General features: G+C 35.7%; 2 protein-coding genes across 2 annotated transcripts; both read right to left on the bottom strand.

Annotated features, from left to right (window-relative positions):
• Window positions 1–1,556: 1,556 nt before the first annotated feature.
• Window positions 1,557–4,001, bottom strand: LOC126795837 (uncharacterized). Its single transcript, XM_050522580.1, has one exon. It carries the CDS (start codon window positions 3,999–4,001, stop codon window positions 1,557–1,559), a length of 2,445 nt encoding a protein of 814 aa, XP_050378537.1.
• A 7,679-nt stretch (window positions 4,002–11,680) lies between these two features.
• Window positions 11,681–16,396, bottom strand: LOC126794575 (phosphoribosylaminoimidazole-succinocarboxamide synthase, chloroplastic). The gene is made up of 12 exons (XM_050521330.1): window positions 16,064–16,396; window positions 15,710–15,811; window positions 15,397–15,526; window positions 14,606–14,698; window positions 14,441–14,529; window positions 14,106–14,186; window positions 13,511–13,600; window positions 13,311–13,400; window positions 13,151–13,201; window positions 13,019–13,065; window positions 12,127–12,184; window positions 11,681–12,047 (listed from the first exon to the last, which is right to left on the bottom strand). The coding sequence occupies exons 1-12, from the start codon at window positions 16,370–16,372 to the stop codon at window positions 11,988–11,990; spliced, it is 1,200 nt and encodes a 399-aa protein (XP_050377287.1). The 5' UTR covers window positions 16,373–16,396; the 3' UTR covers window positions 11,681–11,987.
• Window positions 16,397–17,258: the final 862 nt, after the last annotated feature.

The following is a 17,258-nucleotide window of genomic DNA, read 5'->3' as shown; positions in this document are numbered from 1 at the left end:
TATTAGTTCTCCCTCTCTCTGAGTCTCCCCTCCATTGTGACGAAAATAAAAGGAAAATAGAAGCCAGAGAAGAGACGCCCGGAGGCAAAAATGATGAGGCTGAGCGAACAAACCCGTAGAGGAACACCAAATGTGATTACTATTTTACAGTCTGCTGCACTGCGCGCACATACACGATTCATTGTGGATGGTTAAAATTAATGACTTTACATTATGGTGGTTGACGACGCATATAGACGGCTAAGATGCAGAGAGTGAGGTCGAAGCATAAATTTTGGCACATTTTACCTTTCAGAGTGAGCAATTTTTATCCCCATGTGATTATTTGGATCTGCTTTGTTCTTTGATCCTTTTCTCTCTTAAATAACTACATTCTTCTATTGTATCAACTGTAAACTTCAATTGAAAGGAGGAAGCAAATCTGCAAATAGACTGCGAAACCCAAGCAATAGCAGAAACAGTCAATTTGTACATCTGGGATTGATGTAGGATTACTGGTTTACTGTCTCTTTGTATTTCCTCTGATCTTCTGTATCCAGGCCGGTTATGAGCGTTTTCCGTTTGGGTTCGTATTCTCAATGAACTAGTCATTACCAAAAAAGAGTAGAAACAGTCACTAATCCACCTCTTAACAAGCTTCCAAGAGAAAAAAAAAATTTAGTTCATAATGATTGTAATGATGCCTAAAATATTACCAATGGTCATCTCTGAAATGCCGCATTACAATTTGTAACTAATCATAAAGTAAGGCCAGAAACACAATGAATACATAATATAATTCCACATACAAAGACATTAATTTCCAACTTGATGATCATCTAACATCGCAATACCCAAACCATATACCAATAAGCAGTTCATCACTGACCAAGAAATTATCAACTCAAAGTTCATAAATGACCTAGAGTTGAAAATGAATAACTGACCCCTAATTTAGAGCCATGAATCTTAATCAAGTAAACCAACTTAATTAGAAACACAACTTAATATCAAAAAGAGACTTTCCTTGCCAACTGAATAGAAAAGTAAAATAGCAGATTATTGAATCAACTCCTGCCTTAATGCATGCATTCTTTGTTAGAGCCTCAAACTGGGCTACTAGTGTTGATATTCCAATGATGCAAATCATTGTATCTCTTTCCGACCTCATCCTTGGAATGTCAACAACAACTATTAAAATAGCAATTCCAAATACTATTTCCGAGCTCATGAGTTTAAAAACTTTGTATAGTAGATGATTGAATTGCAAAATAAAAGATGATTGAATTTCAAAATAGCAGATGATTGAATTCCAAATACTCTTTCCAAGCTCATGAGTCTAAAAACTCTGTATTTTAGATGATTGAATTGCAAAACAGAAGATGATTGAATTTCAAAATAGCAGATGATTGAATTCCAGATACTGTTTCCAAGCTCAAGAGCAGTGGCGGATCCAGGATGACTAAATTGGGGTTGCTTAAAATTTTAAACTAAAGAAAAAGCAAATAGTAAAAATATCGACAGTACCAAATAATTTTATTAATTGAAATAAAAGTAGATACGACAAAAAAGTTAAATTATCTAAATTTAACTCTACGAGTCGATAGTTCCTCAAACTCTCTTATCACCTCATCATTACCTATAGACTCAGCATACTCTTTCTCAATATGAAGGACCATACAATCACCAAGAAACTCATCTCCCATCTTATTTCTAAGTTTATTCTTGATGATGTTCATAGCTGAAAATGCCCTTTCAGTTGTTGCCGTAGAAACAGGAATAGTCAAAACTAAACAAATCAATCTATAAAGCATACGAAAAAATTCAGACTTCCTTGTTAGAACTAAAGTGTGGCACAAATCGGCAATGGATTCTAATTTCTGGAACTTTGGATCACGTCGCATATCTTTCTCATAATATGCACACTCTGATTGAAGAGTAAACATTTCACCATCATCAAAATCTTCAGGATAAAACTTCTTGGCAAGATTGCAAACATCTTCAGCTTTAAAACTCTTGAAATTATCCCGAGGATCTAAGGTTGAACTAAGAATAAGGAGTTCTGATGCTTGGTCTGAGAATCTTCTATTCAATTCACTCAACTGAAGATCAATCCAAACATTGAACACATTTATATGGTAATGATGTTCAATTGAATTGAAATTCCGTTGTTGGCAATCACGACCTGTACCAGATTTGTAACGAGCACTCAAATCAGGCATATCAAGATCATGTTTTTCACAGAAAGATTTCACTTCTCCTACCAAATCCTCCCAACCTTCTTCTCTCATTTCTTGAAGAAGTGACTTTGTAAGTCCAACAAAACTCATAGCCTGCACAAAGTCTAGAGATTTCCGCTGCAATGTCTGACAAAGAAAATCAGTAACTTTCATTACTTTGTTCATTAGAAGCAAGCAGAACACAAACTCAAAAGACCTCAAAGCTCCAAGAATAGCTTCAGCTTGTCCTCCATTTCCTTGATCAATCATATCATTAAGAGTTTTCTTTATTGAGCTAAACAGTTCAATTAAACTCCTGATAGAACGGAAATGTGAGCTCCACCGAGTAGGACATGCTCGTTGCAAAGTACAAATTTGGTTAGCACCACTACCTGTTTGAAGTTCCCCACAAGCAACCAAATTAGCAATTTCCTCTATTCTCACATCTTTCAATGTTGAATGCCTCTTAGCAGAAGAATCAACAAAATTCACAATTAAGCTCAAAGTTTGAAAGAATTGCCAAATTTCTTTAACCCCTTGAGCTGTAGCATTTAATACCAACTGCAAACGGTGAGCAAAACAATGCACAAAATATGCATAAGGACACTCTTCAAGAAACAATGCTTGTAACCCATTATAAATTCCCCTCATATTACTAGCACCATCATATCCTTGACCTCTCATGTATTTCACTTGAAGATTGTACATAGTAAGCACTTTTGAGATCTCATTTTTAAGGGTTTGTGAGGTAGTATTGGGAACACTCACAATCATAAAAAATCGTTCTCGAATCAAGCCTTGAGAATCAACAAATCTCAAAATGATTGCCATTTGCTCCTTACCAGACATGTCTATAGCTTCATCAACAAGAATACAATATTTAGAGTTCCCAACTTCATCTCGGATCTTGCCCCTTACTTTGTTACCAAGGATATTGAGGATTTGCTTTTGAATTGAGGGACTAGTGTACTTGGCATTTGCAGGGGCATTTTCTAAGACAACTCTCTCAATATCCACACTCATCCTTGAAAAGGATTTTATTACTTCTTGAAAATATCCACGATTCAAGGAGTTTTTAGATTCATCATGGCCTCTAAAAGGAGCTCCTTGATTAGCAAGCAATCTAACACTCTCTATTGAAGTCGTAAGCCTCAATCGATTGTCTTCCACGTCCTTCAATGACCTTGTCTCAAGAACTCTTTCAATATGGCCATCTGAGTTCCTCAACGAATCCCATTTTTGCATGGCAGCCATGTGTTGAGATGTAATGCTTCCAACATGCTTCATCAACATATTATTACCCGCATAAACCTTGTTCCAATTTTTAAATCCTTCCACAGTAAATGCATGATGGCCAGAATCTTTAGTGTCAAAAAGAAAACAAGGAAAGCAAAATGCTCTATCAACAACAATTGAGTACTCAAGCCATGGATAAGTCTTGAACCAAGAATACTGAAATTTTCGTTGTTGACCCCCATATTTGGTCATTGGAAACACCACCTTAGGTTGAAAAGACCCCAATGAAATGTAGGCTTTTCGAACTCTATCTTGCTCATCCACTGGCCATTCCCAAATCGGACAACGTAATCCAGGATCACGTTGAAGAGCATTAATCCTATTTGGTGGCTCTAAAGGTTGAGAGTTGGGCAATGGAGAATGACTTGAAGGTTGTGGTTCATCATTAAAATTTGGAGAAGTAATGGAAGGAGTAGAATTCAAATTGGAACTTCCGGACTCAACATCCCTTAAAAACCATGAAGTAATTTCTTTTAATCGCTTCGATTTTGGCAGAGGGTCTGACATTTTTTAGATCTTACACTAATAACCTATAATCATTGAATACCAATGCATATATTAGACAACTAGTAACATTACAACTACCAAATTGATAAATGCACATAGCACAATTCGAAACAATTCAATAAAATTTCTTACCTACTCTGTTGCTCAATTTGTTAAAATGTTGGATGATGAATTGATGATTCTCTATATTCTGGTCTCTGGAACTGGAAGTAAATTATGTTAGGAAAATGAAATAAATCAAGTATATGATCGATGTTACAGACACTAAAAGAATTTATAAATATTGGTGCCAATTTGATCTGGTTACATAATCAAATTAGCATTTCATTTGTTCATATTCAGTCTCACAATATCTCTAGAAAAAACAGGCTTTTCTATTATTAATATGATCAAAGTTGCAGCTTACCGTCATCTAACGTGATACACCCGTGAGCAAGTTTTCAAGGACAAATTTCTACCAAGTGCTTAAAACAAAACTGCTTCAAGTCCTGCAAAACCGCATTGCTGTGAGCAAGTGTGTATCAAGAACCAAATATCAAAAGAACTCGGTAAGAAGTAAACATTTAAGAAAATGTCTCTGGTTTCCATTGAGATTATGACAAACATCCACCATCTTACATAAAGTTTGAAAGCTTGAAATTGATTGCAAGTATTTCCTTTAAATCTATTCTAGATACCAAAAGAAAGGAAGAGGATACTTGAAGAGTGAACCACAATCGATCAGTATCAGTGAGTTAGATAATTTATTGAATGAACTAAGCCCATTTCAACTGTAGTAGTGCAGAACTCATTTAACAACCCATGAACAATATCATTAAACTAGAAAGATACAAAGCAATGACATTTGAACTACGCCCTTGCAATTGTAGAACTCAAGAAATAAAAAACGAAAAAACCATCCAGAAGATCATTTGCTCTTAATGTGAACTATGGTAATTTAGTGGGTAAGATCATGAGTTTCGCACAACTGATTGGCCATCCAACAAAAAAAAAACCAATAAGAGCATACACCTAAGTAGCAATTGTTAGAATTAGGAAAATGAGATTACCTTGGTTGGAGTGATTGGTGCTGATCTCCTTTGAGTCTGGAAATGATTTAGTAGAGTTTTCGGAGTATACGACTCCAATGGGTTCTTCAAGAGTGGACAATTCCTAAGGGGCAGCAACAAGAAGAAGAAAGTAAGTTGAATGTATCTCTCTATGGAGGGAACAACAAAGAGCTAAAATAGGTGCAAGGAATTGACCTGTGGTCCTGTGGAAGCAGATTTAGACGGCCAGTGTGAGCATTGAAAGGCTGCGTGCTGCGTGCAGATTTCAAAGGTAAGATGAGAGTTCAGTCAAAGAAAATGCAAATATATCCAGATAACACAGAAAAGGAAACTTACAAATGCAGTAACGTCTTCAACAAACTCGTCTCCGGCTGCTGAGAAAAGCATCGGGTTTTAGTTTAATTAGCAAGACACAAGGAAAGAAATTGGAATCGGAATTGAAGAAATGAAAACAACAAAGAAAGAAGCTTTAAGCAAGCAAACGGCAGCAGAACTGATTTAAAGAAAGAAAGGAGGAATCTTGATATAGACCCAGAAGAGAATATCACCTTCAGACTTCAGGAGTCACCAGATCAAATTGTTGATGAAGGCCGGCGATTTTAGGGATTTTAGGGATTTAAGATTTGGGGTCGGGAAAGAATAAGAGCTGAAAAGGGGAATTGGATATAATACAATGGGAAATTAAGGGTAATTTGGGGATGCTAAGTTTACACACATCTAAAAAAAAAAAATTAGCACCGGGTATTTTTTTTCCCCCTATTGGCTGGGGATGCTTGAGTCCCCCCTCCTAACACATGAGATCCGCCCCTGCTCAAGAGTCTAAAAACTCTGTATAACAGATGATTGAATTTCAAAACCAATCAACTCTGACCTTAATGTAGTCTTTGTTAGAAACACAACTTAACACTCGAATATAGACTTTCCTTGCCAACTGAATAGAAAAGTAAAATAGCAAATTATTGAATTTCAAAACTAATCAACTCCTGCCTTAGTGCATTCTTTGTTAGAGTCTCAAACCGGGCTAGTATTGACATTCCAATGATGCAAATCATTCTATCTCTCTAATAGTAAATTTTTATACCAACCTTGGAATGTCAACGACAACTATTAAAACAACAATTCCACATATTCTTTCCAAGTTCATGAGTTAAAAAACTTTGTATAGCAGATGATTGAATTTCAAAACCAAACAACAATGGCCTTAATACAGTCTTTGTTAGAGCCTCAAACTAGGCTGGTGTTGACATTCCAATTATGCAAATCATTGTATCTCTCTAATAGTAAACTTTTATTCCATCCTTGGAATGCCAATAACAACTATTAAAACAGCAATTCCTGATACTCTTTCCGAACTCATGAGTTAAAAAAACTCTGTATATCTCTAATAATTTTTGGGGTCAAATACTCATATGGCAACCTTGACACAATAATAACTATGTAACAATCAGTTCTAAAGCATTTAACTCTTGGGGCAGGGTCAAAATATATCTCACAATAAGATGGCAACATCAGGAAAAAAATCGAAGATGACATATTTCCAAGGAAAACCCTCAGAGCTAAATCGATCTTGGAACTACAAGATGGGAAAAATAACTTGAGTAGGATTTTCAATATGAATAAGAAACAATGTCAGCAATATATGCAATACTATTGCCTCAAAGCATTCTCTTTTGGAACCTCAAGCTGAGCAAAATCACTTGGGTTCAGTTGACATTCCAAGGATGACAATAGATTTGCATTGCATTCAATCTTAGTGGCAACCATTTTGAGAGACTAATTCCGACTTCTCTTGCCATGGTCAATGATATAAAATCTTTGTATCTCTCTGGTAACAAATCTTATGTTACCCATGGAATGTCAACAACAACCATTTCAAAAGAGAAATTTTGAGTATTGTTTCTACAAGGTAGAGGTGGCAAATTAGCTGAAAATCCCGAGCCCGGCATGAGCCCGTTATTGTAATGGGCCGGGCCGAGATATTTTAGCCCATGGGCCCGGCCTGAGCCTATTTAGAGCCCGACACGGCCCGGACACGATAAATTCATGGGTCAGCCCGTTAAACACATAATTTTATATTATTTATATAAATATTTAAACAATTATCATTATTAGACTTGAATATTATAACTTTTAAATTAAAATGTCTTGATTATTTCATTATTTTAACTATAATATTTCACAAATATTATCAAAGTAGTGAAGAAAACGTCATTGTTTTGACATACATAAGATTTTAAAAATAAAATTATATAATATGTTGTAGTATTTTATTTATTTTACTATTCTAAATAGTTATATAAAACAAATATACTAATTACATACTATTTTTTAATTGTAATTGTGTCTTATAATGCTAATGAGTCGGGCCGGCACGGGCCTGGTTTGACATAGGCATGGGCCATGGGCCGGGCTTGCTGTTTAAACAAATGGGCCGGCCCAAACCCGGCAAGATAAATAAATGGGCCGACCCAAACACGGCACGAACACGGTTTTGGCCTGTATAAAATAGATCATGCTGGCCCGGGCCCGGCCCATTTACCACCTCTACTACAAGGCAACAATATTATTAATATGAACAAGAACTATTTCATCTGTATCTCCAACACTATTGCAAAAATTCAATATTCTTTTTTAAAACCCCAAGCTGGGCAAAATCACTCGAGTGTAGTTAACATTCTAAAGATGCCAATAGATTTGCATATAGATTCAATCTCAGGAGCAACCATTTTAAGGGACATATTTCGACTTATCATTCTGAGCACAATGATATAAGATCTTTGCTCTATAATAATAAATCTAATGTCACCCTTGGAATATCTAAGGCAACCATTCTAACCGAACAAATCCGAATACCCATTCTTAGTTCTCTAATTCCCTCATTTCTTGGGTTAGATACCCTTAATTCAAGGGATCAAAAGGCAGCCTTTTATTCAATCGTTACCCAAGATCAGCTCCATGATGTTTAAATATTGTGTTAGGGTCATACGTATCCGAAAATTAAGATGGCAATAATCGAAAAATCCCTCATAAGGCAACAATCAAATATCCCTAAGAAGAAGACACAGAACAAACACAATTAAAATTAATACTTCAACCCTCAACATAATTAGAGGGAGCACCAATTCATTCAATTGTGCCTCTCTGTGATTACTCATCATTGGGATATATATCATGCCTAAACCAACATCAACCCTATAAGTTTCTTTCTTTTAACCAAAAACAAATCAAAAGGCATATTCATTAAACAAGCCATTCAATCATTAGATTGAACCCTGAAAACAATTGAGTGATGCAATTTTTACTTTTTCGAAATTGAAACTGAGAATTCCAAACTGGGTCACCAAGACACTCCAATTGGGCCAATTCAAATCCCCACATCTGAAAAATAGAATCAAGCAAAATCAGCGTCAAAACCCTAGATTCTTTCGGTTAAATTCATAAAGAAGAACCAGTTGAATCAAATGAAAAGATAGAAGAATTCAAGCTCTTACCTTGCGTTGGTGAACTGGAGGCAATCGATCTTCGATATTCAATTCAGAATTTATGGAGTTTGGGTCTCTCTATGAAATTATCAAGTAAAACTGAGAGAGAGAGAGAGAGAGGAAACCCAAATTTGAAATTCCAAAGTGAATCTGAGAAAGAGAGAGAGAGAGAGAGAGAGAGTCTCAGACTATATATTTGTTTTACAAACAAAACAATGTCAGAGTTTTCATATAACGGCTCTTTTCTCTTCATCTTTTTTTTTTTGTGAATGGCTTTTCAGCCTTTTCTTCTTTGGTCAACTGGTTTGGAGTAAATACTCTCGACTTTCAAAGAAATCATTGAGTTGGTATGGTTTTACTGCTATAACAAAATATTTGAGAGGATAAATAATGATGTGACGAATAATTAAGGGAACAACAAACTTGATTTGGAATGGAATGACATTGCTTTTGTGTGGTCAAATTGATGGTAAGCCGTATTTGATAAAAAACACTTCAAGGTTGTTAACTGCGTAATTGAAAACAACCAAGACATGTATTTGGGTTGAAGAAATTATTATTCTTTTATTATTGCGCAAGGTTGTCTACTCATTTGCTACAAGGCCTAAATCCTCTATTTATAGAGTCTAAAACTCTACAAATCATAATTCAACTAGAAGACTACTATTTATTTTCCAATTAGAAAAGTAATCCTAATTCCTGAAAGCTAAAGGATACACTTGTATCATGACTCCCCCTCTTTTAGGAACTTAAACTCATGTTTAAGTTTAAAACTGGAGATTAGGAAACCCAAGAGTTTCCTCTTCCTTGTTGAACCATTTAGCTTTGTTTGGAACTTGACCAGCATGTCCAATCAGAAACGTTGTTTGTTGTCTTTTACATGTTGTAGTCACATTTCGCTCCAAAATGCAATTTTTCAGCTAATGTATCTTTTCTGTCAACACCAAAGTTACAAGGATCATGCTTATCATGTTTTGCCTTGTACTTAACATGTGACTTCTCATGTCTCATACTCTTCTTTGGCATCAAACCTGGGAGATCTTGAAACAAGTCTGCAAACTGACTCAATTGCTCTTCCTGTGGTTGCATCGTCAACAAGATAAATTTCCCACAAGCATTGACTAATCATTTAGCCTAAGTCGCTGTCACCAAGCTTGCTTCTTGCGGATACGCTATTCCACGGATAACAAATTGTTGCTCGTCCTTCATGAACGTATACTTCTGAGCTCTTCTATCATAGATAGCATCTCTATCCCACAAATAGGACTTACCTAGTATAACTTGAAAAATATCAAATGGAACCACATCACATGTTACTTTATCAATGTAAGACTCATGAACAACGAACTTGAATATGCATTGGTTAATGATACTCAATCTGGTGTTCTTCTGAATCCATCCCAATAGATATGGCTTTGGATGTCTGACTATCTTGAGATCCAACTTCTGAACCAAGGCTTTCGAGATAAGATTCTTCTGACTTCCCAAATCCACAATGGCATCAACTAAATTGGTCTTCACTTGTAACGTAACAACAAAAAGTTGCTCTTTGGGGTCTTCTTTATTTGACCTAGGTTTCTTTCTTGCCATAAGATTGAGCTTGGTATCTGTTTCTGTCATTCCATGTACTTCTACTGGATATTGCGCGATCAAAGCTGCTTTCTTTTTCTCCTCCTTCTGTCTCAACCCTCTTGGTTTAAGATGAGGATACTTCACGATACTTCACCCATCATTTTTCCACAATATGGCCAATTGATCCAATGACTGCAAACCAATCCATCTTTCCCCTCATACTCACTCTTAGCCTGCTTTTATTTTTTGGCATAAACTGACTTTTCCCCAAGTTGCTTTCCATCTCTTTTGGTTTCGCCCTTCTTGAGCTTCCCTTCAATGGCAATGGCTTTTATTCTGGCTTTGGTAACTGTTTATACTGTGAATAATTTTAACTCCGTCTGGAGGTACTATGCAGCCTGGCTACATACTTCATAAATGTCGAATACTCCATTAATTAGATATCCAAAATCAGAGCTTGATTTCGAAATTCGGTCGTGTATTCTTGCACGGACTAGTTGTTCTTCTGGCGCAAGTTATCATACTTGAGCCATTGTTCCTCTAGGAATCCAACTGGATAGAATTCCTTCCTAAGCAATTTCTTGAATTGCTTCCACGACACTACCTCCTCACCATTATTCCTCTAGTAGGACTTCCACCAAGTTAATGCAAGAGATGATAGTGTTAGGGTCGCGCATGTGATCTTCTCCTCCGATGTAAACCGATGAAACGTGAAATACGTGTCAAGCCGCTCAAGCTAGTTGTTGAGCTTGTCCAGATTTGACGCTCCTATCGTACATTGGAATTTCAATCTTGAAATCAATTTTCAAGCTACGAAAATAACTGCTTTCTTCTTCTTCTGGTTTGCTAGAATGTTGTGAATCCTTCTTTTTAGTATCCTCCCCATCGAAATTCTCTTCCTCATCGTCTGCTCTTGAACTAGTTTCTCCTTATTCCTTTGTCGACTTTCTTGAAAGCAATTCCTTGACGAGGCTGGCTAAATCTGCTATAGCAGAATTCGATTCAACAACCTACTTTTCTAATACAGCAAATATGTCTTCAGGATCGGGTTTACCATCCACCATTCTTACCCTTGGCTTTGTAGTATTGGCCTAAATCTCCTAGCTTTCTGTATAGTGCACGAGTCAGGACCATGCACGACTTGACCTGGTTCTGATTACCAACTTGATACGAAACACTTCAAGGTTGTTAACTATGGACTTGAAAACAACCAAGACACAAGTATTTGGGTTTCACTCTAGTTTTGGCTCTAGGCCTAAACCTATTATTTATAGTCTAAAACTCTACAAATCCTAATCCAACTAGAAGACTACCCTTTATTTTAATTAGACTATCTATTCATTTTCCAATTAAAAAAGAAATCCTAATTCTTAAAATCTAAAGGATACACCTGTATTAGAATTCTCTGTATATTTTTTTTTGAATGTTCGATAAAAAGTAAGCCTAATTCTTCCATTGTTTCTTTCTGTTTAACGTTAGCCAAGGATACTACAGAAAATAACAATCTTGTAATCATGTAAGTTTCCTAGTGTCAAAAATATATGGATATAATCTCATATTGTTATGAAAAAGTCACTTCATAATCATGTGCTATGCATTTATTTTCACCGGGATATTTTTACTCGACTTCCAGTCTCTTGAAAACTGTCCCTTAAGCGAGCAGATCTCTATATCAACACACCATATATGTAACTTTTTAAGATAAACAGTCGGCTAAAACTCATGGGGATTAATTATGCCCACTGTTCAATATCAGGAACAACACTTGCTGCTGAGAGGGAATTCCCAAAGCCCCACATTTCTAATACGTTTTCAAATTTTATGGGGTACTGGGGAAAGTCCTTGTTAGTTCAGCTAAACATCTTCTGCTCCATGCTATGATGTTACTTCAGAGATGACAATGCTTGTGCCACATTGCGAGATATTCGATCATGTATTGGCTCCTGAATGAAAAAAAAGCTGTGAAGATATCACTATTATTTGTACATGATAATAGAATACAAATCAAAACAATGCTTTTACCTCTGTCGAAGGGATCTTGAATTTTGATTTTGTGATTGTCTCATACAAGAAAATATATCTGTCATTGTAAAACAACAAAAAGCGCACTCTATGAGTAACTGAAACATGTACTAGTGGATACAAAAATATCAGAACTTGCACACTTTTATGGTTTTGACTAAAACAATAGACTATTACACTAGAGTTATGGAGGGGAAGCATAAAAGCTAAACAGCATATCAACCATTAGTCTGAATTTTAACTATGATTTATTCAAACAGGAAGACCTAATTAACAAACTCCTCATCAAACAAGATGTGCAGATCCGTGGGATGGGCATAACATCTTACAGTACAGTCGGATTCCATTAAACATGGATTATCAATTACAACTTCTAACAAGTCACAGGATTCAAGAGTTTTCCATTGACGAAGGGTTTTGAACCTGATGACCTATGGCACATGCACTGTCAATTTATATCTGACAACAGATTCACTACACTACTCAACACTAATCATAATATCGCTGAAATTGTGGATAAGAACTCAACAAAGCTAAACAGTAGTTTGGCCTTTTTGTTATCGTTAACAAAAATGGCAAAAAAAATTATGTACACCAGATTCTCCAGTATGATGAAATGAAACTGTAGGACCAAAACTTGTAAACTTTAGTACATCCCTATACTGTACTCTGTTGGGCATATCTATTTTTATGCTTGCTGCTGACCAACATGGCTACATGATCAGAAAACATCCACATAGCATTGATAGCAATCACAAGTGCAATCATAATTTATTCAGAATTAATTTAAGAAAAAGCAACGGAACATCCCAACTCAACCTCAATAAAGTTTGTTGAAGAAATTATGATACAGTTTTAAAAATAGGCAAGGCACAATAGACAAGTGACATACCTCCAAGATAGCTCACGAACAAGTTCTTCAGGGGCATCAGGGAGAACCTGCATAATTGTGTAATCAGAGTCATATTTGATCTTACACATCCTCAAACAAACAAAAAAAGGGGAATATATTTTATGTCATTACCTCATCTTCATATGGATTGCAATGATCTTTGAACCACAGCCTCAAAAACTCCTTAAAATCAAAGTTTAAATGTCAGCAATAAGCTTATAAGATAAAATTCTTATAGACAACATCTGTAAAACAAAACATTATACATGATAGCTTGAAATACAGTATGTACCTTATCAATATTTTCAGGTTCAAGACCACTCTGAAAACGTTCCTCATAAGTATGAGCAATCCAATATCTGCTTGAATCGGGTGTATGCACCTAGAATAGCAAGCAAACACAAAAGTCAACTCCAATACCATTATTTAAACAATAATGTGTATAGTAAGTGGGGAAGAATGATTAATGCTTTACACAAGACAACATAATACCTCATCAATCAAATGTATGGAACCATCCTGTCCCTTTCCAAATTCATACTTTGTGTCGACCAATATTAACCCATGCTCCAACGCCACACGCTGCACCATCACAGAAATGATAAGATTGGTTACCCTGGCTGAATTTAGTATTCAAATAAGATATTGTATCATAAATCGGCCAGAATTATTATTCTGACTTGATCGTGTATGACTTATAATAAAATTACACCACAAAGCCAAAAACGTTTAGTTCATGTGTCTAGGGATTAACGAAGCAAAGTATTAGAGACAACAATGCATGTAGTTTTTAAGGCCCTATATCAAATCATATGTATTACTTCTGAGGAAAAACAAACAGAAAAGAAAATTTATGAAAAAAGCTATTGAAAGTTAGAAACTAGTCAAAAGATGTGTTCATGCTTTACTTACTTCTCCTCATGTAGCCTTTATTCTATTCCATGTTTTCACTCGATAGCAAGTCCATACGATTTCATTCAGATAATGTATGCTATTATTGATGTTGTCCCACTATGTATTCTGATAACTACATTTTCAGAAGCGTAACTTAAGAAGATCTCAAGAGAAGCAAATTACGGTTAATTACCTGTCCATACTTGAACAAGCTCAATGCTTTCTGACTTACTTCATCATAATCGGCTTGACTCATCAGTCCGCGTTCAATTATCTGCAAGAAAATTGCCCCACAGATATTTTAGTAAATTGAATGGAGGAAAGACATACATGACAGGTGTCGTATCAGATAGAAAATCCAACACTCCATGCTAACTTTTCATCGCCAGCATGAACTTCTCTCCCCTTTGGACTTCGCTTAACATCTTCACTAACAAACTTGCCAGCCTAATACCATAATCTAACATGTCTCTCTCTTATCCTTCCCTCTCCCATTTAAAGTGACAAAAGAATATCAAAGAGACCAACCTCATCTGGAGTAACAGGAGCATCATGATCTGCAGCCTTAGTTGTTGGTGTGAGTATATTTGCAGGAAGCTTTTGGCTTTTTTCCAAGCCTGTAACATCAATAGACTATCATATAAAACCTTTAGAAAGTAAAAAAGATCACAAGACACTAATGACAAAGCGCACCGCCTGGAAGTACATTGCCACAGTAATTTCGAACGCCATTTCTGTAGACCGTCCATAATGATGTATCAGTACTTCCAGTCACAAAACCTCTGACTACAAATTAGAAGCAAAATTGTTATAGAAACTTAGAGAGTAATGAATGTACGAAGACAGCAACTACCCTCATCTTCGAATAAGACAAACCTCTGACATGAATATCATTGACAATGCATACAATAACAATCAATATCCGCTGAAAATTATGCAATAAGCTTACAGTGGGATTTCCATGGATATCTGAAGTATGAAAATGTGGTTTAATATACAATCTCTTCAAGATGTTTGCAACCTAAACTAGCACTCTAATAATCTATTTACAGCTGTTTCCTGTCAAAACTTGCACTCGTATTCTTATCTGGTTTCGTAATATTTGCAATGCAGAAGGCGTATAGCATGTTTAAGCCAATTCAGTTTACAATTAAAAAAAATTAATATCGCACAGATCAAATAAGTAGAAAACAGAAAAAACTACAATGGAAGCCACCAACTGCAAACTTCAAAACCAAGACAATCATTTCCTTTTTTTACAAAAATCAAAACCAGAATCTTACATTAAAATAGCAAGCAGAAGTGTTCCAGGAAATAACAAATGCTTTCAGGGATAGCAACAAATCAAATCAACTAGGTGTACTTAATATGTTAATACAGGATATGTACCAAAATACCTATTTTCCAAAAATAAAATTGATACATCTTCTAACAGACTATTGTGTTTTACTAAAAAGCTAGCTATCAAGATAATAATGTCATACCCACAAACTCCACCGGAAAAACAGAACATTTCTTTGCAATTGTTACATTTGCGTCTGGGACAGAAACAACTGCATTTGATGTAATATGTCGAGTTTGATCAAACCACCATAGACTTGTTTCATTAAGAACCTAAACAGAGAACCAAAGAAATGAAAACACTGTTACTGACTAAATAACACTAATAGTAGTGAGCATATTAATAAAACTGTAACACAAGCTATCCCACCATCTTCTTTTCTCATAACAAATTAAATAAATCAAATGAAGAGAACTCATTTATTCAGTTCTTTGGGATTGTAACTGAGAACTGACCTGGCCTTTGAAGGGAATAGAAGCAAGAATTCTATCGAATGCACTCTGCCGATCCGTGGTGACCATAACAAGATAATCCCCACTGTCATAAACATCCCTAACCTGGAAAGCAGAGAGTTTAGAGTTTTTCTCTAAATAAATGAACACATTACAAATTCATAACATCCAAACACTACAATGTGATCAAGCAAAGCAACATCAATAACCTCCAAAACATAAAGCAAGAGTCTTTCTCTAAGTAAAGAGAATTACAAACCCAAAAGCGAAAACTTTACCTCAAACTACATAAAACCCAAGTTGTATGTTGAGTCTAACAAGACATAAAACCCAAAGACAAAGCTTTTTCATACATACCTTGCCTCTGGTTTTGGAATTGAGGCCAGGAACTGTGAGGTGGAGGTTGGTCTCAGAAAGACAGGTGGATAATGAAGTTCCAATGGCGTCAAGCACCTCTTGTTTGCGCGGACAGTTGAGCAGGGCATCCAGAGGCGGCGGCGGTTGGGCTGTCATGGCCGAGACAGAGAGCTTTGGGAAGCTTTTGGATATGGATTTTTGGGTTTTGATGAAAGAGAAAGAGAATAAGGGGTTGTTGGGATTTGGGAACTTGGGGTTGAAGAGGGTTTTGGGAGGGTTTAAGGTTTGGCTGTACTGATGAAGAGCCATTTCGCTTTCGAGTTTCACGGTGGCGCCTACAGAGCAAAAGTACTGCAAAACTGAGAGTTTTGCGACTCTATTAAATATATGGTCACCCTGAGAATTTCTTTTTGTTTTTCCAATTTAACCCTTTTTTCTATTTTTCTATTTAAAAAATACTCATCTATTTCTAAAACACCAAAAGAGATCGTGATCGAATTGACATTGTGAAAAATTGCACAAATCAGTGTATTATGAATTTATGATCATATAGGACCTTTTGCTTTTGTATCATGACTATCATCTTCTTCAATCTGAGTTCAAATATTATTTGTCCAATTGTATCCCTTTATCATGATGGGATTGAGTTGGTATAAAAAATTAAATTGTATCTAATGTGATATTCATAATGACCAATTACATGTAAAAACACATTAGTACTCATATTTTTAAATAAGGACATCCAAATATTTTTAAATTACACATAAAGACAATTTGTTATAAAAAAAAACTTTCATTTAAGACATTAAAACTACACTAAATTACATACTGCCATTAAAATTTTAAAAATACCAAAACCATCACTCTTTTTTCCGGCGAAGTCTACAGCCAACTCCGACGACGTCTCCAGTGGGTCCGTCTCCGGCATGTCACAACCATCTTTGACGGGTCCTAGTAGTCAGCAACACAAGCTATTGTCACATATATAAAAAGCTACTATTAACAGTAGTTAAAGCTACAATGGTGAAATTTCCAGCGATCTCCGGCGAGGTCAGAAAAGCTACTATTATAGTTGATAAAAGCTACTATCAGAAGAAAAAAAAAAGAAGCTATTACGGAATGTAACAAATGATATTGTCAACAGCAACAAAATATACTATCAACATCAACAAAAGATACTACCAATAAAGAAAAA

Source organism: Argentina anserina, chromosome 5, assembly GCF_933775445.1.
Source record: "Argentina anserina chromosome 5, drPotAnse1.1, whole genome shotgun sequence".
Taxonomy (NCBI): Eukaryota; Viridiplantae; Streptophyta; class Magnoliopsida; order Rosales; family Rosaceae; genus Argentina; species Argentina anserina.
The sequence above is the reverse complement of the archived record's forward strand: the minus strand, read 5'-3'. Positions and strand labels throughout refer to the sequence as shown.